At 41.0% G+C, this 27,749-nt stretch overlaps 1 protein-coding gene across 7 annotated transcripts in view; it reads right to left on the reverse strand.

Moving 5' to 3' along the window:
• Nucleotides 1-24,615: 24,615 nt before the first annotated feature.
• The window catches only part of PHKB (phosphorylase kinase regulatory subunit beta), a 193,905-nt gene continuing 190,771 nt past the window's right edge, over nucleotides 24,616-27,749 (reverse strand). For all 7 annotated transcript variants that reach the window (XM_079906270.1, XM_079906276.1, XM_079906271.1 and 4 more), the window contains 2 exons: nucleotides 26,029-26,169; nucleotides 24,616-25,376 (listed from right to left, as the gene is read on the reverse strand). In XM_079906270.1, coding sequence (XP_079762396.1) covers nucleotides 25,239-25,376; nucleotides 26,029-26,169 — 279 coding nt within the window. In that variant the 3' untranslated portion in view covers nucleotides 24,616-25,238. The remainder of the gene's footprint in view (nucleotides 25,377-26,028; nucleotides 26,170-27,749) is intronic.

Below are 27,749 nucleotides of genomic sequence, written 5' to 3' on the forward strand. Positions count from 1 at the left end.
ACCCCATGGTCTTAACAGCACAGACCAGCCTACAGATGGCAATTTTACCTTGTGGGTCTCTAAAACGAGCCTATCCTTGGAGCTTTAACCAGCAGACAATGCCTCACCTCACTACAGTCAACCTGAAACGTGCAGCACGTTGTATCTCGCTGCCTTGATTAAAGTGCACCAATCATCCAATTACACTGCGTGATTTCTAAGCCTCTCTTGAAACAAGCCCCTAGAAAACCAAGAGGAACAATCAAATTGAAGAAGGAAGCCCCAGGATTTCAACAGGCTTTAACCACAAAAGCTTCAATTTGCTTCTAGGTGTGCAAGGGGTAGAAGGGAAACAAGGTTCTTCATCTCCTGCCTGGTCTTCCACAGGCAGGGACGCGGATCCTCGGAAGAAGGTAAACGTGCCTCATTGTGAAGTCTCCTCTGGCCTATCATTCTTTCCTTCCCTCTAAGCTGACCAAGCTGGGTGCCTTCGCCTTGGCTACTAACACATAAATCTTCGAGAGGAAGCAGCTCACTTCACTGACTGCATCGTTAACTAGCAAGGTCATTCTTTACATTTGATAAAGTGACCTGCAAAATAGATCTTTTGCAGAAAGTCTACACCCAAATGCCTCTTTACGAATAAAAACCAAGTGTCCGTGAAGACACTCCTCTTGAGAAATGTAACTAGCACTTTCTGAATCCCTGCCCTCTGGCTGACACAACAGAAAACACTGGGTGCCCGTGTTACATTTATTCTCAACCACTCTAGTGGGATCTTGAAGTTCAGATGGGCCTGTCCTTTGCTTATGGATAGGCAAGAGAGGTGACACAGAGTAAGAAATGCTGCCAGACAATTTGACAAAACAAGTCCAGCTTCCAGTTCTTCCCAGAGGACAGGGAGTCATGGTTGGGAGCATGGACTCTGGAAGTAGACCAACTTGCGTGTGAATTGTAATTTTACCACCTTATGACCTTGATAAAGTTCTTGATCCACCCCCCCACCCTGAGACTTGAGATAGAGATACTCCCTTCTACCTTATAAAGCGGCAGTGAGGACTAGATGAAGTCATAATTCATGCAACGTGCCTAGCACAGTACTTGACACACAGAGAGTATTCAGTCAGTGCTGGCTATCATTATTTATTATGCTATTTTCCTTGGTTTACTCTCCTTTCAGTCCCTTACTGGAGTAGACTGAGAGCTTTAGCTAAAGCAACTTCCAGCAGAAGGAAGTAAGAAATAAGTGGAGATCATTTGCCATATGGTGATAAAGCAGTAATTAAATAGGAATTACCACCCAAACTCAGCTGGGCAGGAGGGATGGAGTAGGAAATCTGGTCTACTGTTTTTTTTTTTTTTTTTTTATCAGACTGTGCTTGTGGTAATGCTGGAGCCGGAGGTGGAAGAGTGTGGAGTTGAGAGGAAATGGGAACCTCATCACCTATGGCTTTCACTTGATTAAGACTCCTTTCTTTGCACCACACCCTTCAACAAGATGAACCTTCAACACAGGCTGTGCTTCAAGAGACCCGATTTCCATCCGCTGGCTCCCAGGGCCAGCCATCTGCCACGTCTGACTGGGGAGCAGAGATGAAATTAAATTGCTGCGGCATCACTTCCCCACTCCCTAAGAAACTCAGTGGAAGATGGCAGGCTGGCTGCCTGTGGCCGCTTACAGGGCAGACCATTCTCTGTTAACAGAGCAGAAACAAGCAGAACAGGAAAACCGGGAGAGATGCATTTTATGTTTTTCTTGTTTTATGGAGGGAACTCAGGGAAAGACAACGTCCCATAGCGACGTGAGTCAAAGAAATCAGAACCATGTTAGTATGGTGACATCTCTATCAGTTCAAGGTTTCCCAGACCAGAGGAGCAAGGACAACTTTAAAAGGAATTAGGAGAAGAGCAGCCAGAAATCAGAAAAAAGATTTATGCATGAGATCACTGCCAAAATGTAAAAGGAGCGCAATTCACCCACAGCATGGAGATGAAAGCCTTCACAGAGACAGAAGGCGGCGCAGCTGGACCAGGATCAAAGGGACCTTAGTTCTAGTGCCTCCCAGAAGCATAATGGGGGAGGTGGAGGGGGTGCTCTTTCAGCAGTGTTTTTCATATTCTATGTTGACATAGATGAGAGACATTAGAAGGTGTATGTGTGAAAGCAAGACCACGAAAAGCAGAGAAAACTGTCCAAAGTTGGCATGTGCTTGCTGTAGCCCCTCTCCCCAGACAGCTCCCCCCATGTTATTGCTGGCTGTTAACCAACTATGGAAATCGGAGATTCATTTTCACCTGCCAGCTGGGGTTGCTGCTGCTTGTTTTGCCTCTGAAATGTTATGAGGTGGATTCATTTAGGGCTTTTACAGAAATGATGTTGTCAGTGTGCTGTTCCTCTCCGATGAGGCACAAACAAGAGAGTAAATAAACCCAGGCTTGGGAAATGGAGATTGGGGACTACCTCAAACCCTTCCTCCAGCGTCTTATAAGTGAACCAGCCATGGCTCAGGAAGGCTGGCTGATTTCTCTAAGGTCACACACCCTGTTCAGAGGTAGATCGAGGACTAGAATCTACAAAGATTTATTTATTTTTTTAACATCTTTATTGGAGTATAATTGCTTTACAATGGCGTGTTAGTTTCTGCTGTATAACAAAGTGAATCATCTGTATATATACATATATCCCCATATCTCCTCCCTCTTGCGTCTCCCTCCCACCCTCCCTATCCCACCCCTCTAGGTGGTCACAAAGCACCGAGCTGATCTCCCTGTGCTATGCAGCTGCTTCCCACTAGCTATCTATTTTACATTTGGTAGTGTATATATGTCCATGCCACTCTCTCACTTCGTCCCAGCTTACCCTTCCCCCTCCCCGTGTCCTCAAGTCCATTCTCTACGTCTGTGTCTTTATTCCTGTCCTACCCCTAGGTTCTTCAGATTTTTCTTTTTAGATTCCGTATATATGTGCTAGCATATGGTATTTGTTTTTCTCTTTCTGACTTACTTCACTCTGTATGGCAGTCTCTAGGTCCATCCATCTCACTACAAATAACTCAATTCCGTTTCTTTTAATGGCTGAGTAATATTCCATTGTATATATGCACCACATCTTCTTTATCCATAGAATCTATGAAGCTTTAGAGCAACAATTTAGGAATTTCAACACTGAAGTGTGAACAAATTAATGGGGATCTCCTTTATTGAAGGCATGAAAATCAGGATTGATTTGTTTTACAGTTGTGACAGCTCACAAGAATCAAAGTCCTTCCCATGTCTAAGAGTCTACAGACACAGAAAAACAAACAAAACAATAAAACAACTCAGGGACAAAGCCAGTCAGGTTTGCAGAACAGAGTGGACCTGGGGCAGCAGATACAGCTGGATGACTGTTAAGGTGGCAGGGCAAGTTCTCAGAGGATACCAGCTGGGGTTGCCTCAAGTAGAGGAATAAGAACTTCCAATATGCATGGCACCCTTCTAGGCATGCTGAGCTCACAGAGATGTAAGAAAGTGCGTGGAGGGGAATGATGCTGCAATGCTGGGAACGGATCCCATGGAGTGTCACTTTCATGTACATTACATCACAGCAAGCCACTGAGCTAAGTATTGCTCTCCCTATTTTACAGAGAGGGGCTTCCAACAGTGGCAGAGAAGGAATCAGTGTAATGTGTGTGTGCATCTTCCTCAGCCTCCTCATAGTTCAGCAGGAAAAGTGTACATGCACAGAGAAGCTCAGGTGTGCTCATGAAGCTGACATCTCAACAAACTAAAGACTGTAACGTGGGAAGAGGAAATAAACATTCTCTGGTGTCTGCACACATTGTGTAGCACAGGGATGGGCATGAGGTATGATCTTGACAGCTCCTTCGCTGTGCTTCTGGACCAAAGGGGCTGCTGGACTCTCCCATTAGCAGAGAGCTAGTCTGTTGCAGAGTACAGATTTGGGACCTTTCCCAAGACACAGTTTAAGAAGTCTGGGGAGTCAGAAAAGGGCTTCTGGGAAGAAGAGGAACTGGATTGGACACAATGCTTACGGGGAGCTGGTCCCAACTCAGGTTTGAAAAGCTGGTAGGAAGAGGTACTTGGAGCATCAAGATGAGAGGTCATGAAGAGGTGATGAAAGTGGAAAGAGAAAATGAATGGAATTACCTTAGGGCTCTAGCTGTAGACGGCCTGTATGATTAATGTACATAAATGTGGTTATATGATATGGACCCATTAGCCTAGAGCATGCATTTAGCAAGAATCTCCTAGAAATAATGGCTTTGAGCTAAAGGACTACTGAAGCTGGCTTCACCCCCGTGGGCAGCTGGTAAGGAAGTCTTTCTGGGAACGGAGGCGCTGGAGGCTCTCAAGCCCTGGAAAAGTGTCTCCTGCTTTCCTTAGCTGGGAGAGGTCCATCGCCAGTGAGTACTTCTTCCAGCCACATCAGCCGAAGACTCTGGGAAATGAAGAGAGAAGTGTATTTTTCTGTTCCATTATTTGAGTCCATCCTTCCCCTCATGCCCAGCTTCTAATCCAGTGGCGGAAGTGAGCCACCAAAGTCTCCCTTGCTGGGTCCCTGCAAAACAGGCAGCATCATGTCTTGTTTCTGAGGGACTATTATGAAAGCACTTGGATGACTAACGTTTTTAATGTGCAAGACTAGATTTTGAAATTGTCAGTCCTGTTACCCAGCTCTATCCCTGGGCTTCACTCAGAGCTAACCCCGTGCCCTACTTTCTCCACCTATCACAAATAAAAAAGCTGGTTAAAGGTCCATTTCTTCCTCCCACCGCACCCCCATTATTGTTACCTAAGTTCTAGCTGTCAAGAGACATTGCTAAAGGAAAGAATGCTTTAATTCAGCAGTAGCTCACCAGAAAACACTAGTGGGAGTTGAAATCACAAGTAGGCAGAGAATGAAGTTGAGCCAGAATTCCATACGAAGTCATTTTCTCCTCCCGCACTCCCCTATGACCCAGGCAAGAACCCTTATTTGTGAAGAACATAAAGATTTGCTTCTCTATATCACAGGAAAAGCATCATGATAGTTGTTGATGCTATTTTTTAAGTGTCAGGATGTTCATTCCTCTCCTGGAAAAGAGCAGTATATTTAGAAATGCTCTGATCTCTTATCTGCAATCAGCAGAAAAAAATTATAATTTAGCTCACTTTGAGGAAATGATGTTTAGACTGGACTCCAAAAGCAGATGACGTGGATAATTGGCAATTCTCTGTCTCTAAGAACCATGACAAATGTCATAGAAGAGCCTTGGCCATCACTTCAACAAGAGGTCCCCTGGAAGCCCTTGGGCACCTGCCCGTGCTGACAGGGAGATGTGGAGGAGGGAAGCTTTTGGAGGTGGCTGGCTGGCTTTAGGCACCTAGCATTTTGGTGAGAGCAGTTTTGAAGGTAGAAAGCAAACTCTGCAAATGTAGTCAAGTCATCTTAATTAAGGCCAGAGCCTCTTCATTAAAAAGAAACAGCACTTGAGTTCATTGAAAAGGATGGAGGGCACTGGCTAACTATGAAGCTGAGGCACATATGAATTTTAGTTGCCTTTTCTTAAAGCTGGTCTCAAATTAAAGGCCAAGTGGCTAACCAGGGCCGAGGGAAGTGATTGAGTGAGAGCCAGGGACTCTGACCCTCAGCTCAGATGCTGCACAAACCCTCAATGGCCTTGGCCTTACCAGGGCCTGTCTTTCTTTGTTTCCAACCCTGCAAAGAGTGCCCCAAATTCTTCCTATTCCAAGGCATTCATGTCAGCCCCCTGCCTAAAACCCTCCAATGTCTTCCCACGGCACTTAGACTGAAAGCCAAACCCCAGGCAAGGCCTGCAGGGCCCCCACATGATTTAGCTCCAGCCCCACCCTCCAAACTCACCTCTTCCCGTCCCCCTTTGTTCACTCCAGTCCAGCACCTCTGGACTTCTTTCTGCTCTGTGAACACAACTAATTTGTTCCTGCCTCAGCATGGCTGGTCCCTTCCCATCCTTCAGTTCACATGTTACCTGCTCCAAGAAGCCTTTCTGACATTCCCTATATAAAACACCCCTTGCTCCCTCCATAACTCTCTAATCACTAACCTATTTTTGTTTTTGCTATCTAGCTCTGACATTACTGTATTTCTTTACTTGTTTATTCTGTCTCTCCACACTGGAGTATAAGGTTCTGGAGAACAGAGATCTCAATTGTCTTGTTGACCATTAGATCCCTAGCGCCTATAACAGAGCTCAATTGTTATTTTTAAATGAGTGAATGAATAAATCTCTTAGGAGGCTCACAGTAATAAAAAAAAAATCCAGAAATAATTCTTGTAAAGCTCAGCAATCAGGAGAGTACATGTGGAAATATGTCAGTCTGGCAATCTTCACAGAGAACTCTGCGCTCCGTCACTGCAGCTCCCCTCTGCTCCCAGCTGGCACCTGACAGAAGACAGAAGTAATTTGTAGGAAGTCACTTTATAACAAAACCCAGAGGTTCTAGTTTTCTCTCCCCAGAGCCACTTACGTTCATTCCTAAGTATTTTTACCCAGAGATGCATCCTGCAGTCAGCCCTGTTAATATCTTACGTATACAAGCCACAAGAGGCATCAGTTGGAAAGTCTTTAAAATAATGTCTCAGGCAGTCTGAGCACAGGCAGTAATTTCAAAGTCAGAGTCACGCTGCTGCTTGGGAAAGAGTAGCCTGTGATGGAAAGGAGAAATTGGAACTGGACTCTCCTTCTGAGGTCCACTTACCTACCCTGTTCTTCTTACACTTCTATTTAGATGTGGTCTAGTCTGCCACATGCACACCCAGGGGACACAAAGAAGGCAGTTTGTCCAGTTAGGATGCAAATTGTGAGCGTGTTTCATCTTGAGTCGTTGATCCAGAAAAAAAAGTAGAGAGAGATGAGCTATATGGGGCCAAACTCGTCGATTGTGCTTGCTTCCCTTCAGGGTAATTCTAAAATTTGAAAAGGTTAATGGTTTGTAGAACGAAGGGTGTGTGGTCAGTCTGAATTCTCTCCTACGGCTCCCTTCCTGACTAACGAATTTCTATTGGTTACAGAATATCCTCAGTGGTGACATAGCTGTGTGTGGTACCTCTGTGGGTCCATAGCAAACAACAAGGGAACTATTCAGGAGATGTACAATAACAGTGATAAGGACAGTAATAACTCAGCTGTATTTCCCTAGGAATCACGCTGGGAGACAGAGCTGAGCACAGACCCCAGTGTGGGGACCATGACCCTAGATATTGCTTGGCTGCTTCTGCAGGTATAGAGCCAGACTGGGGCTGCAGGAGGAGGACTTCCAGAGGGGAAACTAGAAAACTCAGGGTCTGATGGACTGGGAACCTCCAAATTCAGGGTCACTGCTTCCCGCTGCAGTGTGACAGAGGCCTAAGGGTGTTTATATAAAAAGCATTCAACTAATCAGGGTGGCCAACCTTTCTTTCCCAAATATAAGAAAATAACATTTACAAGTCCAGACTTACTCAGAAGGGCAGCCCTGCCATTTACTCACCCTCCTTGCCACCATTCAACCAATATTTAAGCACATGCCACGTGCAAGGCACCCTGTTGGGTGCTACGTATTCAATGATGAGATAAAAAAGTTTCCTGCCTCCCCTAGAGCTTTCGTTCTAGTGTAAGTTTGTCTTTTTTTGTTTTTTTAAAGACAGCTTTATAGCGATATGATTCACATACCATACAATTCGGCCATTTCGGGTATACAATTCAATGGCTTTTTATATGTTCGTGGGGTTCTTCAACCATCACCACAATCTATTTTAGAGCCTTTTCATTACTTTAAAAGGTAGTGTAAGTTTTAGAGGAGTTAATCACTTAGTTATGAGTTGCAATTGTGGTCATTGCTCCTATAGACTTCTTTTGGAAAATGAAGTGAGTAACAGGAGGAGCTCTCTGGTTTCTCATCTCCACAGTGGCTCCCGGCAAAGTGACATTTGAATTGGGAACTGATGGATGAGTAGGAGACAGCCAGGCAAAAGGAGTGAAGTGAGGAGGGGCCGGAGAAAACAAGAGCAAAGGTTTTGTGGTGAATCTGAGGAACTGAGACAGGAATTTTGAATTTTATCTTAGAACAACTGGTTCTCTAATTTTAAAGAGTTTTAAGTCTCCCTGCTCTCCCCTTACCCCTCACCTCACCCCGCCATGGTCAGATTTTCATTTCAAAGTATATCTCCTGCTGATGGCTGGAGAATGGATGGGAGGGAGGCAAGAGTGAAAGCAGGAAGGCAGTTAGGAGCCTGGGACAGAGGTCCAGCCACAAGATGATGGTGGCCCAAATTGAGGTGCTGGCCGTAGACGTGAGAGCAGAGAGCTGATGCAAAATTTTTCAGGACCTGAACTGAAAGACCTTGATATTGATTGACTGTGGGAGTGATGAATCCCAAGTATGCCTGCACAGCTAGGAATATGGGTCATGGACAGAAAACTGGAAGAAAGCCAGGATTTTAGGAGTTGGGAGAAAGATCATTACAGGTTCAATATTAGATATATTGACAGTGAAGTGTCCACAGACTAAGCTGTCAAATAGGTAGTTGAATATGAACCCGATGTCAGAGGTGAGACCTGGGCTGAAGTTACAAACACCGGCTGTTGATCATTGATGTCTTGAAAGCAGGAGAGACAACAGAGTAGAGAAGGGGGCCTTAGGCAAAGCCAAGGGGAACACCAATATTTTTTTAATTGAAGAATAGTTGATTTACAATGTTGTGTTAGTTTCTGGCATACAGCAAAGTGATCCAGTTATACATATATATGCATATATATTTTCATATATATTTTTCATATTCTTTTCCATTATGGTTTATTACAAGATATCAAATATAGTTCCCTGTGCTATGCAGTAGGACCTTGTTGTTTATCTATTTTAAATATAGTAGTTTGTACCCGCTAATCCCAAACTCCTAATTTACCCCTCCCCCTCTTTTCCCTTTAGTAACCATAAGTTTGTTTTCCATGCCTGTGAGTCTCCTTCTGTTTTGTAAATAAGTTTGTTTGTATCATTTTTTAAGATTCCACATATAAGTAATATCATATATTTGTCTTTCTCTGTCTGACTTACTTCACTCAGTATGATAATCTCTAGGTCCATTCCTGTTGCTGCAAATGGCATTATTTCATTCTTTTTTATGGCTGAGTAGTATTCCATTGTGCATATATACCACATCTTCTTTATCCATTCATCTGTCAATAGACATTTACGTGCTTCCATGTCTTGGCTATTGTAAATAGTGCTGCTATGAACATAGGAGTGCATGTATCTTTTCGCATTATAGTTTTGTCCAGATATATGCCCAGGAGGGGGATTGCTGGACCATATGGTAACTCTATTTTTAGTTTTTTTAAGGAAGCTCCACACTGTTTTCCATGGTGGCTACACCAATTAACATTCCCACTAACAGTGTGGGGGGGTGGGATGCCAACATTTTAATGGTGGGTAGAAGAGGATGAGCTGGTAAAAGAGGCTGAGAACGAGCTTCCAGGGAGGAGGAGGTAAACCAGGAGAGTGTGGTGATCTGGAAACCGAGGGAAGATAGTACTTCGGGGTGGAAGAGGCTCTTTGTTTAAACAGTGCTGAGAGATTAAAAAAAATGTCCTTTGGACTTGGTGACAGGAAAATTATTGGTGACCTTAGTAATTTCAGTGACAGGAAGGTGAAGAAAAAAGAACATGTGCAGACTGTTTTGAGAAATTTGGCTCGAATGGAAGGAGAAGGATGGTGTGGATAAAGGGTCATGTGGGGTGAGGAAGGAAGGTTAATTTTAAGATGGGAGTGATATGAGCGAAAGTAATGCTAATAGGAAGGATTCAGTGAAAAGTAGAAAAGAAGACTGACTGATGGGTAAAGTGCTTGAGAAGACAGGAGAAGGTGAGATCCCAGCACAGCTACAGGAGTTGGCCTTACCTGGCAGGGCAACCTGCTTCTGCCCCGAGGAGCCCAAAGCAAACCTTGGTTTCATCTACATCCAGGAATGAACCCACACTACACTGGAAGCAGGGATGATGTTCTCAGAAAGCCTGGCTGGGCATTGTTTGCTCTTGACTATGCACTGGATGTGGGATGAGAGTGCTTCTTGCCCCCATGCCAAACACACGCATGCACACACACACACACACACACACACTCACTCATTAAACACGTGTTTTGGAAACAGGAACCCCATAGGAGACCCTACCTCTACTTCCTGCCTTAAAGGCTTTTCCTTTCACAGCTGAGACCTCAGTTTATACCTCACACATCAAAACACCCTTTGTCCATTCCTCCTGCTCTCAGAGTTCAGACTGCCCATCCTTCACCTTCTCAGGATGATAATAAATGGCCAAGTCCCATGGACAGGCCAACTGGGGCATAATAAGCAGCAAAAGGAAGGTCAGAAATACAACAACACTCCAGAGAGGTGGTGCATGGGTCACTGCAAGGCATCATTTTCCCAAAGGCAACAAGACAGACACTAAAAGAACAGCAGCAGCAGAAGAGAGCAGCCGCTGCCCGACTCCCTGCCCCTCTGGCCTGGAGAATTCACGGAGCCTCTGGCCTGAGCTGGGTGGGGGGCCGTGTGCACTGCCCCTCTTTAGTCAGAATTCAGCTGGAATGGCCTTTGGTGCAGCCCCAGAGTGGTAGTGGGGATTAGAACTGAACTGGGCCAGTACGCTAGGGGGCGAGGAACCATCCCAGAGCAGGCTGTGAGGATAAAATGGGATGACGGCTGGGAAGTGTCCTTGAACAGGTGACTAATGTTGTCCTGAATCATTAAACGTTGGAAGAATTTGGTGAAGATTCATGGAGCCCTCTAGCCCAGCAGTCCCCAACCTTTTTGGCACCAGGGACCGGTTTCGTGGAAGACAATTTTTCCACGGACGGGGGGGGGGGGGGGGGGGGCGTGGGGGGAAGGGAAGGGGGACGGTTCAGACGTTAATGCCGGCGATGGGGGGCGGCAGATGAAGCGTCCCTGGCTCGCCGCTGCTCCCCTGCTGCTGTGCAGCCCGGCTCCTAACAGGACGTGGACTGGTACCAGTCCACGGGCAGGGGTTTGCGGCCCCCCTGCTCTAGCCTGTACGGGAGAGCTTTGGGCCAAAGGCTCTGTGGTCACTGTTCTAACACCAGCGCAGACATAGTAAAAATCAGGCTGCTCTCTGTACAATAATCCAAGGCCTGAATACAGTTAAAACTTCCTTTTATACATTGTGTAATCAAATAACTACTATGCAGACTGATTGTTTTCTACCAAGCAACCTTCAATAATTAGATGCTGAAGTGTTATCCTTGTCAGTGCCCTTTCTCATTGATCACCCGTTCCTCTTCATAATGACCCTCTGTGATGTGGAGGGTGATTACTGGTTTCCCTCATAGTCTGTTGGGGAGAGGGAGCCATTAGCGACCTACAGGTGAGCACATGTTTCCTTTAGTTAATACTATGTACCGTTGCCGTGGTCTCTAAATTAAAGAATCAAAGGAAAATTTCACTGGCATAATGTATTTTAACCAAACAGTCTCCAACTAAACTCCTGTCAAGGATATGGGGCCCTGGGTTAAAAGTAGAAGGAATTGTGTTGGGATCACCCCCTGCCCCTACCTCTACCTCCACCACAGAGAAAATTAATGGCACTGCCTTGGATACATTTGAAAAAACCACTTAACTAACTGCTGACTCTGCTAGTTCTAGTTATTTACTTCCCTGTTCAATAGAAGTTGAAAAATCACTCGTATTATTAATTTGTGTGAAATCTTCCAGCTTCAGAATGTGACTCGAAAGCCGTTTTTACAAAGCAACGTTGGAATTCTCAGCTTTTTGTTTTCAAATGACTATAGTCATTCATCAGTGGTTCTCATAAACATCAAGCTTACATTTTTTACCTTACATTTTCTAGGTGAGATAAACATGTATAGGTTTACTGAATTTCTCTAGCTCTCTCACTGCACAGTCATACACAGAAGTACCAAAACAGCCCTTAGGCCCTTTCCTATTTTCAGAAAATTACCTCTCCCTTTAGGGCAATCCCCATTCATATTAAATATTTATTATCCACTCTCTTTTCTGTCGATCTAGAAGCATTTATTCAACTTCTGCTATAAGTTTAGCACTGTAATGAGTAGTGGGTGGCATGGACATATATACACTACCAAACGTAAAATAGATAGCTAGTGGGAAGCAGCCGCATAGCACCAGAGAGATCAGCTCGGTGTTTTGTGACCACCTAGAGGGGTGGGATAGGGAGGGTGGGAGGGAGGGAGACGCAAGAGGGAAGAGATACGGGAACATGTGTATATGTATAACTGATTCACTTTGTTATAAAGCAGAAACTAACACACCATTCATTGTAAAGCAATTATACTCCAATAAAGATGTAAAAAAAAAAATGAGTAGTGGATGGAGACACCCAATTTATTTAGCCTTTATTGAGTACTGGGCCTCAGAGGGTTTATACTTCATCTAAAGAAAGCATTGCCCTCACCAGTAGATAGTCTGTGTTCTATAGTTGTACAGAATTACTTGGCATCCTTGGGCTGTCCAAAACTGAGACTAGTAGGAGGGGAGGGGACAGGAGGATGGAGGAACTGAACCAGAGAGAAGCCAGGGAAGTACCTTTCAGGCAAGGGGACCACATCTTGTCTGTTTTGAAGACCATGATTAGCCTGGACTAACTCGAAAAGGCAGATCATAAGGAGCCAGGGGAGGTTTATTTACAAGATGAACAGGTGTTTACAGACATTCAGTTTTGCAATGGCCAGAAGGGAACAGATAATTAGACTCAAGTCACGAAATTGGATGGGTGGAGGATATACAGTCGAAGTATTTGGCAGTGCCCTAAAAAATGTAAAACAGGGCTTCCCTGGTGGCGCAGTGGTTGAGAGTCCACCTGCCGATGCAGGGGACACGGGTTCGTGCCCCGGTCCAGGAAGATCCCACATGCCATGGAGTGGCTGGGCCCGTGAGCCATGGCCGCTGAGCCTGTGCGTCCGGAGCCTGTGCTCCGCAACGGGAAAGGCCACAACAGTGAGAGGCCCGCGTACAGCGAAAAAAAAAAAAAAAAATTGTAAAACAGATAGCCAGTGGGAAGCAGCAACATAGCACAGGGAGATCAGCTCGGTGCTTTGTGACCACCTAGAGGGGTGGGATAGGGAGGGTGGGAGGGAGGGAGATGCAAGAGGGAGGAGATATGGGGATGTATGTATATGTATAGCTGATTCACTTTGTTATACAGCAGAAACTAACGTGACATTGTAAAGCAATTATACTCCAATAAAGGTGTTAAAAGCAAGAAAAAGTATTTGGCAGTGGATAGTTCTAGGAACAGAAAGTGACTCTTTCATCTGCTGCCAGTGGGGGAACCCAGGAAGAACAAAAGAACACAAAAGGACATTTGGGGTATAATAGGGAGGGGAAAAACATTGATTCAGAGCATTGTAAATGTGGAAGCCATCCTGTAGTTTGTTCCGGATTTCCTTCAGGGATTCTTGACTCCCCAGGATAGCATCCTTTCTCTCCTAAGGCAGCAAGACAAAGACACATACCTTACAACCCCATCTAGGTCACTATTCTTTTCAGTGGGGGCCCAGGGCTGGGGGGAGGTGTGCCATGGACGGTAATTTGAAAATAAAAGGTGCCCTCCCTCATAGAAGATGTACGCTTCCTGAGTTAGACACTGGACCTCTGGGTTAAAAAAAACCATTCCCCGTGAGGACAACCCACCCTGTTTCAAAAACCACCACTCTAGCCAGCCTCTCCTATAACCTCAGGAGGTGGGCTAGAGACTGGGAGAGGCTTGCTCTGGGATCCTTTCAGTGCCTGGCTACAGTCCATGCTGCCCACCTCCCCTGACCCCACTGCAGTGTCCATAAAGAATTTCAGCTCCAGGTGGGGCCTCACCAGGACTGAGGTAGGGGAACAGGTAGAAAAGCTTCTGTCTCATCACCTGCTCTGGCATATACATGCTATAGTTTAAACCAAATCCAGGGTTTGTTTTGGATAGATCTTAAAAATTGTTACGTTTTTGGTGGGAAGAGATGTTTATAAGCCTTACTGTCCCTGTCAATCAAATATACCATGTCCGTGGGAATTTTGGCCTAGGGAAGTACCTGCCCAAAAGACAACCCACCAAGTGTGATGGGTTCTAAGGAGAGCTATCCTCAGTTGGGTTGGGGACTCCATTCAGGGTGGGGGAGGGAGGATGCAATGCCGCAGAAATGAAGAAAGTTTCCATGCTTTCGTGTTTACAACAAGGAGGATTCTCCCTCCCCTGAGAACACTATTTCAGACTTGCTTTTTCTTAGCCATTATTGTCATTAAAGGAAGATAGATGGTAGATAGATAGATAGATAGATGGTTAAAAAATAAAATTAACCCAAATCAGCTTTTTCAGAAGGTGAGTGAATTAGCAGTGAGGTAAGAGGCCAGATCTGAAACCATGTCGATCTCTGTTCTGATCCTGGCTGTGCCACTGAGTTTGCCCAGACTGTTTAACCTCTCAGTTACTCAGTTTCCTCATCTGTGAAATGGGAGTAATAACAGTGCCTTCCTCGTTTAACCCTAACCCTAAGAGTGTTAGGGTTAAATGTGATAAATCATTCCAAAAGCTTAGCAGAGGTAGAGCCAAAACTCCTGATGGACGTCCTGGGGAGGTGTCCCAGGTAAATCTACAGGGAGGGTCTGGGCAGGATCCCAAAGGAAGTCTCTGGGTACACAGCTCCCTGGCTTTTCAGTCATCTCCTGGGGCAGCAGGCATCCTTTTTCCGGGCTGAGATCTGAGTCTTAAACCATGTTTTCTCTTTGTCCCATTTATGATTTTTTGATTACAGACAGTGAGACAGGCAGGCAAGCAGTCCCACTCCCTGCTGAGGAACTTTCTCCTGGTTCAAGCCAGATGTCAGGTGGGCAATTACAGAGAAACAAGGCCATCAGCGTCCTGGCAGTGGAAATAGGAAGATGTCAGATTCTGAAGATAGAAGTAAGAAGACAATGGGACTTGACAATTGAGGATGAGGGCTTTAAATATGACCACAGGTTTGGTGATAACAGGGATGCCACAGTGAAGAGACCTTGAAGCCAGAAGTGGGAAGTGTCTATACTGGGGAGGAAAAACAAGTTCTATAAAATTTGGATAAGAAAGGGTTTAATGAAAGATGGTAGGACAGATGAATGTAAATTTCTAGTGGACAAATAAGAGATACAATGTGTATATGTATACACACACATATATATGTTATGAGGATACAGGTGATATTTAAGGCAAGAGAATGGAGGCACTCTTTGAAAGACAGCACTTAGCAACACAGGGAGTGAAAGTTTAAAGCAAAGGGGTTGATGCACACAGTTACATAAATGGAAGATGGATTGATAAAATGGCAGAGTTGAAGGGACCTTTGCAAAAATGTAGCCCAAGTAAATCACTTTAAGGATAAAGAAACTGAGGTTCAGAGAGCATCAGTGATTCATCGAGTGGTCCACAACATCCAGAAAAATGGGAGATCAGGGGCCTGAGACTAAGTTCTCAGACACCTAGTTTTTGTCCTTTCCCACAGTTCTAGGCAGGAGACCAGGAAATGGCTGTGTGCAAGGTGAATGTTTATTAATACTGACCACCAAAATGAGATTGGCAAGCATGAGCTTCTAAATTGGGGGTAAAATAGACTTATGAGTCAAGGAATTATGAATACTAAAAAAGTGAATGCCCTTTGTCCTTTAACATAGATTAATGAGAAACAACAACAACAACAAAACAAACCCAGAAAAATACCTTAAAATGAAATGGAATCCTTAACTGAGGGCTGATTAATGATTTCAAGGGCTGGAGAATCATTCCCCTACTTTTTTCAGGATAAGGAAGTGGCAGAAAAAATTGGATTCAAACGATTTCATTTCTGCTTGAATTCATCCTGCTTCTTTTCAGCCCAGAGTCGTGCATGAAGTTGACCAGAAGAAAAACTTGATTGCACTGCCAAACTTCTAGGTCATAAGCTGTACTTTCATAATTTGAAATATCTCCAGCAACAAACAATTGAATCTGAAGAGCTAGAAATCCATGTTGCATGAAGGATTTCTGATTATAGCACCCACTTTCAGGCTCAGAAAACAAACACTTCTCTAAATGATCCAAACCCCTTCTGAACCGATCATCTCTACTGGTGGCTCAGGTGGTATTTGAACCAAAATTGCCACTTAAAACCTGCCTCTGTAGTTCACTATACTGAGAGCACAAGATGGGACAGTTAACTATCCACCTCGCATCGTATTTCTCTACCAAACGCAGGAAGATGGCACTTGACGGTGAGTGACTGATGTTATCGAGTTTCTTCATTCTCATTCTACCGTGGGCTCAAAAGAAGAGTAAGATGCACTCACGCTGTGAACTTTCGTGCTTATTTGGTACCCTTCAGCGCGTTCTACGTGATGGAACTGGGACCTGCTTTTTCAATCAGATGGATATGCCTCAGGTAATCTCTTTGAAGCAAGAAGGAGGATTAGCCAGGTTCCAGAGTAAATGTTTCTCTTGGAGCAGCAGGGGTTCCAGCTACCTCATTTAGGGAAACTGCTCCCTTGGGTTCCCACTGTGCTGTTCCTAAGGTGCATCAGAGAGGAACCAATGCTCTTGCAAAGTGGGCATATGGGCTATGGAACAGCAGGAGAATCCCTAACCGTACCCCAGATTTTTCAAATCTTTAAAAATAGATGAGCTTGTTTCTTCATGAAGTATGTTTAAGCCAGTCATGTAACAATGTTAATATGTATCAAAATTTAAAATTTTCCATTTAAACTTCCTCTGCATATGTGAAATAATTATTTCATCGTTCTGAGTGCTAATATTGTGAACTGGAATCTGACTGTTCAGACACTATTTGTGGGGCCTTGGATAAGACGCTTAAACTCTGTTCCTCAGTTTCCTCATAACGTAAAAGGAGGATACCAATAGTTCCTACCTTGTAAGGTAGAGCTAATACACATAAAGCACTAAGCCCAGTGCCTAGGATGTTAAGTGCTCAGTAAATGTAAGCTATTATTAGACTCCTTTATTACTCTATTAAGGTAACAAGTCGTATAGCTATGTAATGTTTTCTTCAAAAAACCACCTTTTGGATTTATTGTTTTTGAATTAATTTCTGTTCCGCTTTATCATTTTCTTTCTTGTGCTTTCCTTATGCTTTATTTTAAAATTTCTGGCAATGAGTATTTAATTCATTTATTTCCATTCTATCTTGTTTAGTACTATGTTTAAAAATATGAATTTTTGTCTGAATGTGGTTTTAGCCTTCTTATATGTAGTAATTTGATTCTAGTATAGATATTCTGAAATTTCAATTTTGGTTTCAATTTAGAAAGGAATTTCAAAATTTCCTAGAGCCTGGCTTTTTTCTTTTCTATTTCGGTTATGAAACTAGGGTTTTTGTTTGTTTGTTTGGTTGGTTGGTTTTTTTCCCTTTTGCTTTACATAAAAGAATGCAGTCATTGCTATTTCTAATTTTGAAATGCTTGGAGGCTTTCTTTGGCAACCCAAATTCGGTCAACTTCAAAATGTTTTAGGGGAACTAGAAGGTGTAATCTTAGTTGTTTGGATATGGAATTAAATATTTATGTATTAGTGATTATACTATTCCCATGCTATCATTATTTGTCTGTAGATTTAGTTTGTCTACGTTTTTGTTTCTCCTTGCATTTTCAGACACTTGTTTTATGTATCTTGATACTTATACTGGTTAAACAATTCTTTGTGTTACATTCTTTCTGTCCAAATAACTGGGATAGTTTCTATCTCTGGACAGAACACTGGCTCAGTAGTCAGCGATGGCTGTTGTAGTAAGCAGAGTGTGTTGAGGAGGTGGGGACCAGCAGAGACTGCTGCACAGTTAGAAAGAGACTGAAGCAGTTTGGCTGCCACGTTCGCTGTAGTCATTGTCATCCCAGCCCACAGGAATGGGGAAGGAGCACGGAGGGGCAAGCAGGGAGGTTTATGGGGCAGGCCCATCAGTGGCACTCATTAGTTTTGCTCACATCCCATTGGAGAACACTCCCGTGAAGTCACAAGGCCACACTCAACTGTGAGAGAGAATAGACTGTATGGCAAATCTGAGCAGCCATATGCCAAGCTATAATTGTTACTATGCAAGTGAAGAATTGATTTTGATGGACAGCTAGCAATTTCTACCATGATGCTGTGTTTTGTTTTGTACATTGAATTAGGCCACTTGTATTCTAGTTACGGATTTAATGCTTTTTAAAAATTTTAATTCAATGCTGTCTGATAGTAAAGAAGATAGTTGCAGTTATAGTGGATCTATCATTATTCTTTTGTTTTCTATTTTGTGCTATATGGTCAATTTTCTGAACACTCCCCTCCCACCTTCTGGTAATTTAAAATTACTTTTGTATTTTAAATGGTAAACTTTTAAAAACTTTATTTCTTGATTTATTAACTTTAAAAAAAATGAAGTGAATATTGACATCTTGCTGTGAAAGACAAGGGAATTAGCTCACTCATACTTCCTTCTCAGCCCCCACTGAGTTTTGTCAGCAAGCTCTAGGATTTTTGTCCCAGTCCATTAGTTATATTGTTTTAAATTGTGAAGTTTTTCTTTCAAGTCATCTTTACATTCTCCTCTGTAAATACAAATTGCATTGTTAATTTTATATTTTAATGGATTAATTCTTATGTTTTTAATGTATCAAGTTTTCTCCATTACTATACTCTTCACATTGATCCCCTTGATTGACTGGATTAGTCAAATATTATTTTCAAGAAAGGTTCATGGTTGTTACGATTCCTGAGTTATTGCCTATTTAAGAATTCTTCATTTGCCTTTATAACTGGCTGGAAAAAAAACTTACGTCTCACTGTTTGTGTGACATTGAACTGGTGTGGAGAAATTCAGCCCTACCTGATGGGATTTTTTTGGTCTGAACTTCTGCAAGACGTCTCAGTGTTGCTCATTCTGTACCAAATTTTTCTGAAACACGATGTATCCTCTTTATCTTTTAGTTCTTCCTTATTTAGGGAAAACTTTATCAAATCTTTGAATTTTTTTTTTTTTTTCCTGTGCCAGTCATAGCCTTCTCTACCTACAGATACAAATTCTAGGTTGGATCAACCTTGTCCACCCGTTTCTTTTCTTTTCCATTTGCATTCACTGTGGTTATCTCTCTGATTTGCCAATCTCTCAGATGAAAAAATCAAAATGCCCACTCCTAGTAGCTATTCCCTTCCTTGGGGAGCATGACTGTGGCAGTCGTGTGGTTTGCACACTGCACAAAGGTGCCCAGTTGAGAGCATAACAGGGGGCTGAAATCCAGTTTATGCTAGGCTCTCTGAGCTACGTGTCCTAGGCTAGTTTGGGTCTGTATCTACTCAGAGAAAGGATCTTTTTCTTTGCACAAAGGTACTAAACCTTGTGCCCACAGGGCTGAGTGTGCTCAGAAAGGGTGCCTTCTTCTAATTCACACAGCTGTCAAGTGGGCTGGCAATAGTCCTGCTGGAGAATAATGTGGGACAGTGTTAAGTGTGGTGGGGGAAGAACTTCCATTCTGGAAGGACATTTTCTGTTTCTTTTCCCTTAGATGCTGATTCAACTCTCATCTGATTCCCTCCAAACGCATTAGGTTTTTCATAATTTATCTACTGACCTGTCCTCACCCTGTACAGCTTCTGGGAGGCGAGAGGATAGGAGCCAAATACAAATTCCTATGGGTCTTTTGTCTTCCTGCTGCTATTCAGAGTTTACGGTATGAGGTTGTATTGCTTCCCTAGTTTGAATGCTGCTGACGTCGTTTTGCTGATCCTTTCTCCCTCATTTTCCATTCATGTTTTTAGTTTCCGAGATAGAGTAGTTTTATGAAGCCGGCTGCATACTACCATACTTTCAGACTCTCCTTGATTTAACTGTGGTCTCTCTATGCTGTTATAACTATGTTTTCACATTGTGTAGATTCTTCTACTTTTATATCATGTATTTAATATGCATGCTCATGAAGTACTTTTATCTGAACCTTTATCTTTACAGTTCTGGTGAAAAGTTAAATTTATTCAGGTATTCTATAAATGTTGTTTGGTATCCGTAAGGCACTGCAAGCTTATCACATATTGGAGATAACATCAAGATGATCCCACACTCTGATTTTTTAAAACTGAAATATGACTTTTTCAGACTTAAATAAAATTGAAGGAAATCTGGAAAACACCATGCTTCTTAAAATGATGTTCTGGAAATATAGCTGAATTGGACATTCAGTGAGGAGTTTCCTATAGACATTGCTTGTACAATAAACTTACACAATGAATCTGCCATTGTGATAGAGGAAGCTTTAAATTAGATTTAAGTCTTGTCATGCCAGGATAAATGTGCTAATATTTTCAGTCAGTCTCTAGTACAGCTGTTAAAACATTTTGGCTCTGTAGGCCAAATGAGGCTTCTAAAATTCATGAGTTCTGTGTTCTAATTCTTATTATTTTTTTCTTTCCTAATTAGAAAACAGACATTAGCTTCTGTAGAGGGAATATCAAGATTTATTGATTCCAAAATATCTTTCAGAACAACAAATTTTGAGTTTCATCAAAACACAAACTCGATACATATGTCACAGATTCTGAATGCCTTCAGTAGTGGAAAACTTCAGAATTCTGCATATGTAACATTTAAGCAGGAAGCTAAAACTCATATATGCATTTGCAAATGATGTTTGATTTCAGCTAAGACAGTGGCCGATTCCTGGCAACTCTGCTCAGCTAATCTGACTTTTTAATTCTTAAAAATACAACATAGTTCCTTTTCCTCCATATTTCAGCAAATATTAAATATTTCAAGGTTTTTTTTTTTTGTTTTTTTTTTTAATTTCCAGTTGCCGTAGCTATGAACTGTCAGTCCTCAATTCTCTCCATGGGTCTCATGTTTAAGTCTTTTTCATGCTTGTTTTATAAACTAGCTGCATCATTATCTTTTCATAAACTCTCTTAATATATCAAGTCAAGTATTATCTTCTTTTCCATATCCCTCTCCTTAAGATGTTCTTGACCATCAACAAAATGAAAAGACAACTTACTGAATGGGAGAAAAGTATTTTCAAATCATATACCTGATAAGGGACTAATACCCAAAATATATAAAAAACTCATACAAAAAAAATTCAATTAAAAAATGGGCAGAAGATCTGAATAGATATTTTCCCAAGGAAGACATATAGATGACCAACAGGTACATGAAAAGATGCTCAACATCACTAATCATCAGGAAAATGCAAATCAAAACCACTATGAGAAATTATCTCACACTTGTCAGAATGATTATTATATAAAAAAAGAAATAACAAGTATTGGTGAGGGTGTGGAGAAAAAGGGACCCTAATGCACCGTTGGTGGGAATGTAAATTGGTGCAGCCACTGTGGAAAACAGTATGGAAGTTTCTCAAAAAATTAAAAATAGAACCATCATACAATTCAGCAATTCCACTTCTGGGTATTTACCCAAAGAAAATGAAAATACTAACTTGAAAAAATATCTGCACCCTCATATTCACTGCAGCATTATTTACAGCAGCCAAGATATGCAAACAACTTAAGTGTCCATTGATGGATGAATGGATAAAGAAACACTCCACTATATATAAGCCATAAAAGAATGAAATCTTGGGGCTTCCCTGGTGGCGCAGTGGTTGAGAGTCTGCCTGCCCATGCAGGGGACGCGGGTTTGTGCCCCAGTCCGGGAGGATCCCACATGCTGCGGAGCAGCTGGGCCCGTGAGCCATGGCCACTGAGCCTGCGTGTCCGGAGCCTGTGCTCTGCAACGGGAGAGGCCACAGCGGTGAGAGGCCCGCGTACCGCAAAAAAAAAAAAAAAAAAAAAAAAAAGAATGAAATCTTGCCATTTGCAACAACATGGATGGAACTTGAGGGTTAAGTGAAAAAAGTCGTACAGAGAAAGAGACAAACACCGTATGACCTCTCTTACATGTGGAATCTAAAAGAAATAAGCAAGATCATAAACACTGAGAACAGATTGATGGTTGCCAGAGGTAAGGGGCTGGGGGTGAGAGAAATGGGTGAAAGGGGTCAAAAGGTAAAAAGAAAAAAATAAATATGATGCATTACTGAGCAACAACAACAAAAAAAAAACAAAAAAAAGAAGGAAAGAAAAGAGAAGCAGCATTTGTATTTTTCTGGATGCACAAACCTAAAAGCAGGATGGAAGTAACCAAATTATCAATTTCAATTCAAGTTACTTTCCTCTTTAACCATAATATTACAAGAAAACTTACACTGAAATATAAGCCATATTTTAAGTAATGTCCATGCTCATATTTTACCTGTTTTCTGAATTTGCATATGGGGGGTGGGGAGAAAAGAAAAGAATACAGTGAAAAAACTATCTATATTACTCTAAGCAATTTTGTGCATAGTGAAATTGTTTTTTCTTCCAAGAAAATGTAAAGTCATTTCTTTTTCTTAACACACATTCCAGATATTTTAAATGGATATTTCCTCAAAGAGCTGCAAAATTCACAAAGGAGTTCCTTGAAGTATTTTCACTATTGTAAATAAGCAAACAAAGAAAGGCAAATCTATATATGTATGTGTGTGTTTTTGAAGAAAAAATTAAATATATGTATAAATATAAATTCAACATACATACACATATAAATAGGAATTGAATCTATGTAAATACATTTAATATATGCATATTATGTGCATATTAATTTTCCCCACTGAAATATTATTTATTATTGCTGGTTTTTAAGGAGTTCAGATTATTTCATGCAAATCTAATTAATCTTCAGTACTTCTTCAAGGTGAATAATAAAGCATTTTTTTATTTTTTATGCATTTTTATATAGCAGACATACAGAGTTCACAAATAATACAATGTGATAGATACATTTGTTGCATGTGTGTGTATGTGTAACTGGCTCTCTGTATTCACGGGTTCTGCATCCACAATTTCAGCCAATCATGGATCGAAAATATTCAGAAAAATAAATTTCAGAGAGTTCCAAAAAGCAAAACTTGAATTCGCAGCACATTGGCAACAATTTACACAGCGTTTACATTGTATTAGGAATTGTAAGTAATCTAGAGATGATTTAACGTGTACAGGAGGGCATATGTAGGTCATGTAAATACTATGTCATTTTATATACGGAACTTGAGCATCCATGGATTTTGATATCCATGGGGAGTCCCGGAACCAATTTCCTGTGGGCACTGAGGAAAGACTGTACAGTTTGACTGACTTTAGTACAAATGCATCCATCCACATTGCCAAATATAAATTGTTCTAGCTCTTTCAAATTATTGATCATTAGAGACAAAAAAATTATTTCAGTGATACCACTTTTATTTCCTATTATTTATGTTACTACTGGAATTTTCTTCAGAGCCAGATTATGCTCTGAGTCAAAGGGAAAACTCAAGTTGACTGACTAGTGAGGAATTCTCAGTGGGCAATGAGCGCTTACAGCATTTATCTGGAGGCTTGTAAAAGTGGTTTGTAATCCAGTAAAATCATGGTTTTAGACAGAAGCCAGTGATTGGTTTGGAATCAAAGATAGTGCAATCAGATAAGATAGCCTTAGGCCAGAATTCCTAAAGAAGCAAGGCGAACTCCTCCTAAACAAAATCATCTCCCATAGCCTGAATCAACTGTTACTGGCTTCTCCCCAGTGGGTTTTACCAGGAAATGTGGCAATCTGAGACTACAATCACATTAGAGGGAAAAAAATCAGTCTGGGGTAGACTAGTGAGAAGTACACAGATTCTGTAATGACATACAGAAATCTGAATTCTTTTCATATTACAAGTGGAGGAATTTATTACATAATCTGGACCATAGTATTCTTACCTGTAAAATTGGGATAACAATTTCTATCTCATATGATCAGTATGCAAATTTGCTATTATAATTCATGTGAAACACTTAATACATAACAGGTTCTGAATAGATGTTATTTTTCTCCTTGATTTCCGAAAAAAAAAAAGTTCTATTTGGTCAGATTTTTACCTCATTTTTCTCAATTTTGCCAACCTGCATACGTATGATTTCTTATGCAGGATCTAGGCAGTGTACCTCAAAGTTATGAGGAATGTGCCTGACTCTTCAGATTTTTTCATGTGATCCTGCATCCATTTATTTGATATCAGTTTGACTTGTCACTGAAGCTACTTTGTCCTTTCTTTCTTAGATCCTTTCAAGACTCTACAAATAGGCTGCATTTTTTGTGACAAGTTTGACTTCTCAGGTGAAACTCAATAATAAGACCGGTCAGAAAAATGACTCTCTTTGGGGCCAGGGCTCAAATTAATGGGCTTCATTGTAATATTCAGTAAGGAAATAAATTCATAAAATTTAAATGTTTAATCTACTTTATATTTTTATTAACATTTGCTTAAGTAAATTTGGTAACAAAATATGCGTAATTGTAGGTACCATAGATTCTCTTCCATTTCATCTCCTGATCAATTAAATGAAAATATTCAGGAGTAATAAACTTGATACTGTGAGTAATGGGAACAAAGAATGTGTCCAGATATATTCATTAATTCAGAAATAAAATTTAATGACTTTTAATTTTGTTTTTTATGAGTACAAACTAGGTTAACAGCCCACACTTCTGAATAATCTTACTTAAATTGTTTTTAGTAAGAGCACAAAGAAAATATTTGATCAGGTATAGGTTTATTATTTTAGTTCAACCACTACAGTTAGCACAAATACAAAATCACAATCATGTTTACAAGGCAAACATTGTACAATAGCTCTGTATACTAAAATATTATCGATAATGCAGTTTGAGAATCAAAATATCAGCTGGCTGATTTTGCTTTTATGATGCATACTGATATCTTTTTCTAGCATTATAATGCCACTTAAAAAAATTTACCATTCTTTCAATATATTTTCATTCCTAGTACACATAATTAGTTGGAAAATTCATTTAATTGGCAGTAAGGTGGGAATTTAGTCCAAAGTGCAAAGACTCATTTTGATGAGCTGTGTAATCACAAAACATGCAGTGGTGAACTTTCAATTCATAAACAATTACTATTGTTCAGAAAAGATTATTATTGTAGTGGGCATAATCATGAGAACTTATTTTCACTTGATTATAAGCAGTTCTTACCATCAGATTGCTTATGGCATGCAAGAGGTCCAATAACTCTGCCAAGGGTGTGGCAACCACTCACCAGCACGATCAGCCCACACATTAATGGTTGCCTCGATTAAGCTTCAACACAAACTTCACACACTTCTGGAAAACCTGCCTCAACAGAGTCTCTAACACCTTCCTCACTAGCTAACCAGACACGGGTCATCATTGCTTGGCTTGACTTCTCCTTCCAGCAGCAAATTCATCACAACCTTTGTCAAATAGCTGCATGTTCCTCTTTTTCCCAGGGGGGGAGTATTGTAAAAGGAAGTCATGTCATCCTACAAAGGAAAACAATAAGCAAGTTGTTTGATTTTTTTGTTTGTAAAGAGTTGACAGGTAAAGTCAGTGTCAGCCTAGAGAGAAAAATAAATTCACAGAAATATTTCCTCATGGAAAAGATGAGCTTCTTGAGTTTTTCTTTTATTTTCCTGAGGTGTCTTCTCAGCATATAAAACAAAGACAGACATTTTTAGTATTCTCCTCTTTGCTGATAATTTTTATTTACTTAGGGAACCTTTTTACTGACAAGCATAAAATATTAAACAGAGAGCCTGGAAGGGACTATATTAGGTAGTACACAGCACCAATGTAGCCTGTTACTCATTCCCAGCCTCCCCAGAATTTAATTTTATAGCCTTCTGGAACCTATGGCTCTTTTCTGGTAAAACACATTTTAACTGCTAACTATAAAAAGGAAAATTTATCTCTTCTTAGATTTCTTTTTAGTTAGAACTTCATAGCTGAATTGACTAGTAATTAACTAAAAAGTAACATTAATTCCTTAAATAAATCAGACCTCCCTCTGCCTCTCAAGTACTCTATTTAGTACTCCGTAAATCTGTTTCATAAGATAAGTGATAAGAGATTAGGGATATTTTGAAGAATTGAGACAAAAAAGCAATTCTACAAAAAGCTATTTTGTCTACTTACTTGTTTTTCAACTTCTTTTAGTCGACTCTCATCTTTTTGAAATTCATGAAATGCTTCTTTCACCAGTTTGTCTAGATCTACTTTGTCTTGAAATTCTAGCTCAGGGTTTCTTTCCAGTACAATGGATACAACCATTAGTAACTAGAAGAGACAGACATATTGAAAGCCAATTATATGAACCATAAAAGCGACACAGTCTGGATATGTTTTCATTCTTTACTCAGACTGATGTATGGTCCTCATATTCCACAGTGTGTTCTGTACAATGACAAGCTTTAGGATCATCCATGGATGGAATCTTCCTAATCTTGCAAACTAGTAGCATGAGTTCTGTTTGGAAACCTCACCTTTTTTTTTCATTGTATGTATCCCTGTAGCTGTATGGAAATGTTTTTTAGTTACTTAAATAATAACTTAGAAAAATGACTTTTCTAATCCTGTCAACAGTACATAGTGCCCTATTCACCCGAAGTGTCTGAACTCTTTCTGGTCTTCAGGCCTTAATCCTTGGTGGCAAGACACCAAAACAGTGTCCTGTGGAGCACAGGCTGCCTCGGAAGAGGTGGTAGGCAACAAAGCCAGAGAAGGCAGATGAGTTCAATGGAGATTCTGGATCTGGGCTCAGGAAAATGACTTGGGAGTCTAGCACCCCAAAATGAGTATAATTCTGTGACATCATAGTATTTTTCAGGGGACAGTTATGTTTTAAACAATATACTTTGACTCTTTATGACATGAGTATTATTTGGTTTGTAGAAGCTATCTTAGTTTAAGGCATCATCCTATTGTTTGGCTACCCTACACATTTATCTAAGTAGTAATGTTCATTTTATATGACAAACTGTAATATGCAAAGATTGTATCTGAGTATACAATGCTTGGTAAAGACTTTCTCATGATGATTATGGCTCCTAAGTTGGCCATGGAACAGGAAAAAGGCCTCATAATTCCCAACTTGGGAATCTTTTTGAATGTATTTTATTGAAATGCTTCCCAAACAGAACCGGAAAGAACCAAAGGAAACAGAAAAATCCAGGGGTCACAATGTGGGAGACCTTGGGGCAGGGCTTTAGTCAAAAGAATTCGAAGTTTTGCTCAAGTACTAAATGTAGATTTCTTCTGCAAAGAGAATGACTTTATTTTAGAGACAACTATGGGCACAAGATACCAAAAGGTTAACAGCACAAAGAAGGCATTCACCCTTCTGAAAACCCCATCTTTTCTTGACCCCAGTCTCTGCCTCACTCCCACATGCTATGACACTGACTGGCTGATATTCTTTCCCAAATCCTGGCACATCAGAGATAAGGCTGAATCTCACTTAGCTGACTGTAGCTCCAGATATGCTGGATTTTAGGAGGTGCCACATCCAGTTCAGCACCCACTGAGAGCTTCTGTATCAATAAGACATATTACCCACCCTCAAGAAACACAAAGTCTGATGGAGACATTCCCAGAGAAACAGACAAAGTGAGGATGAGCTATAAATTATATCCATTCATTTGAGGGATTCTCTATGTATTTTTTTCCTTTTTCTTTACTTATTTATTTATTTTCTCTCTATGTATTTGATATAATGTTTTAAAATGGCAAAAAAGCATGTGTACACATGCGCACGCACGTGTGTGTGTACATTAGCATTTAACTTTATATGGAGCAATGATGATACACAAAATTACATGTCTTCTCTGTTCACAGAGAGATGTCTAGAAAGGTGTCCC

The sequence above is a fragment of the Stenella coeruleoalba genome (assembly GCF_951394435.1).
Source record: "Stenella coeruleoalba genome assembly, chromosome: 20".
Taxonomy (NCBI): domain Eukaryota; kingdom Metazoa; phylum Chordata; class Mammalia; order Artiodactyla; family Delphinidae; genus Stenella; species Stenella coeruleoalba.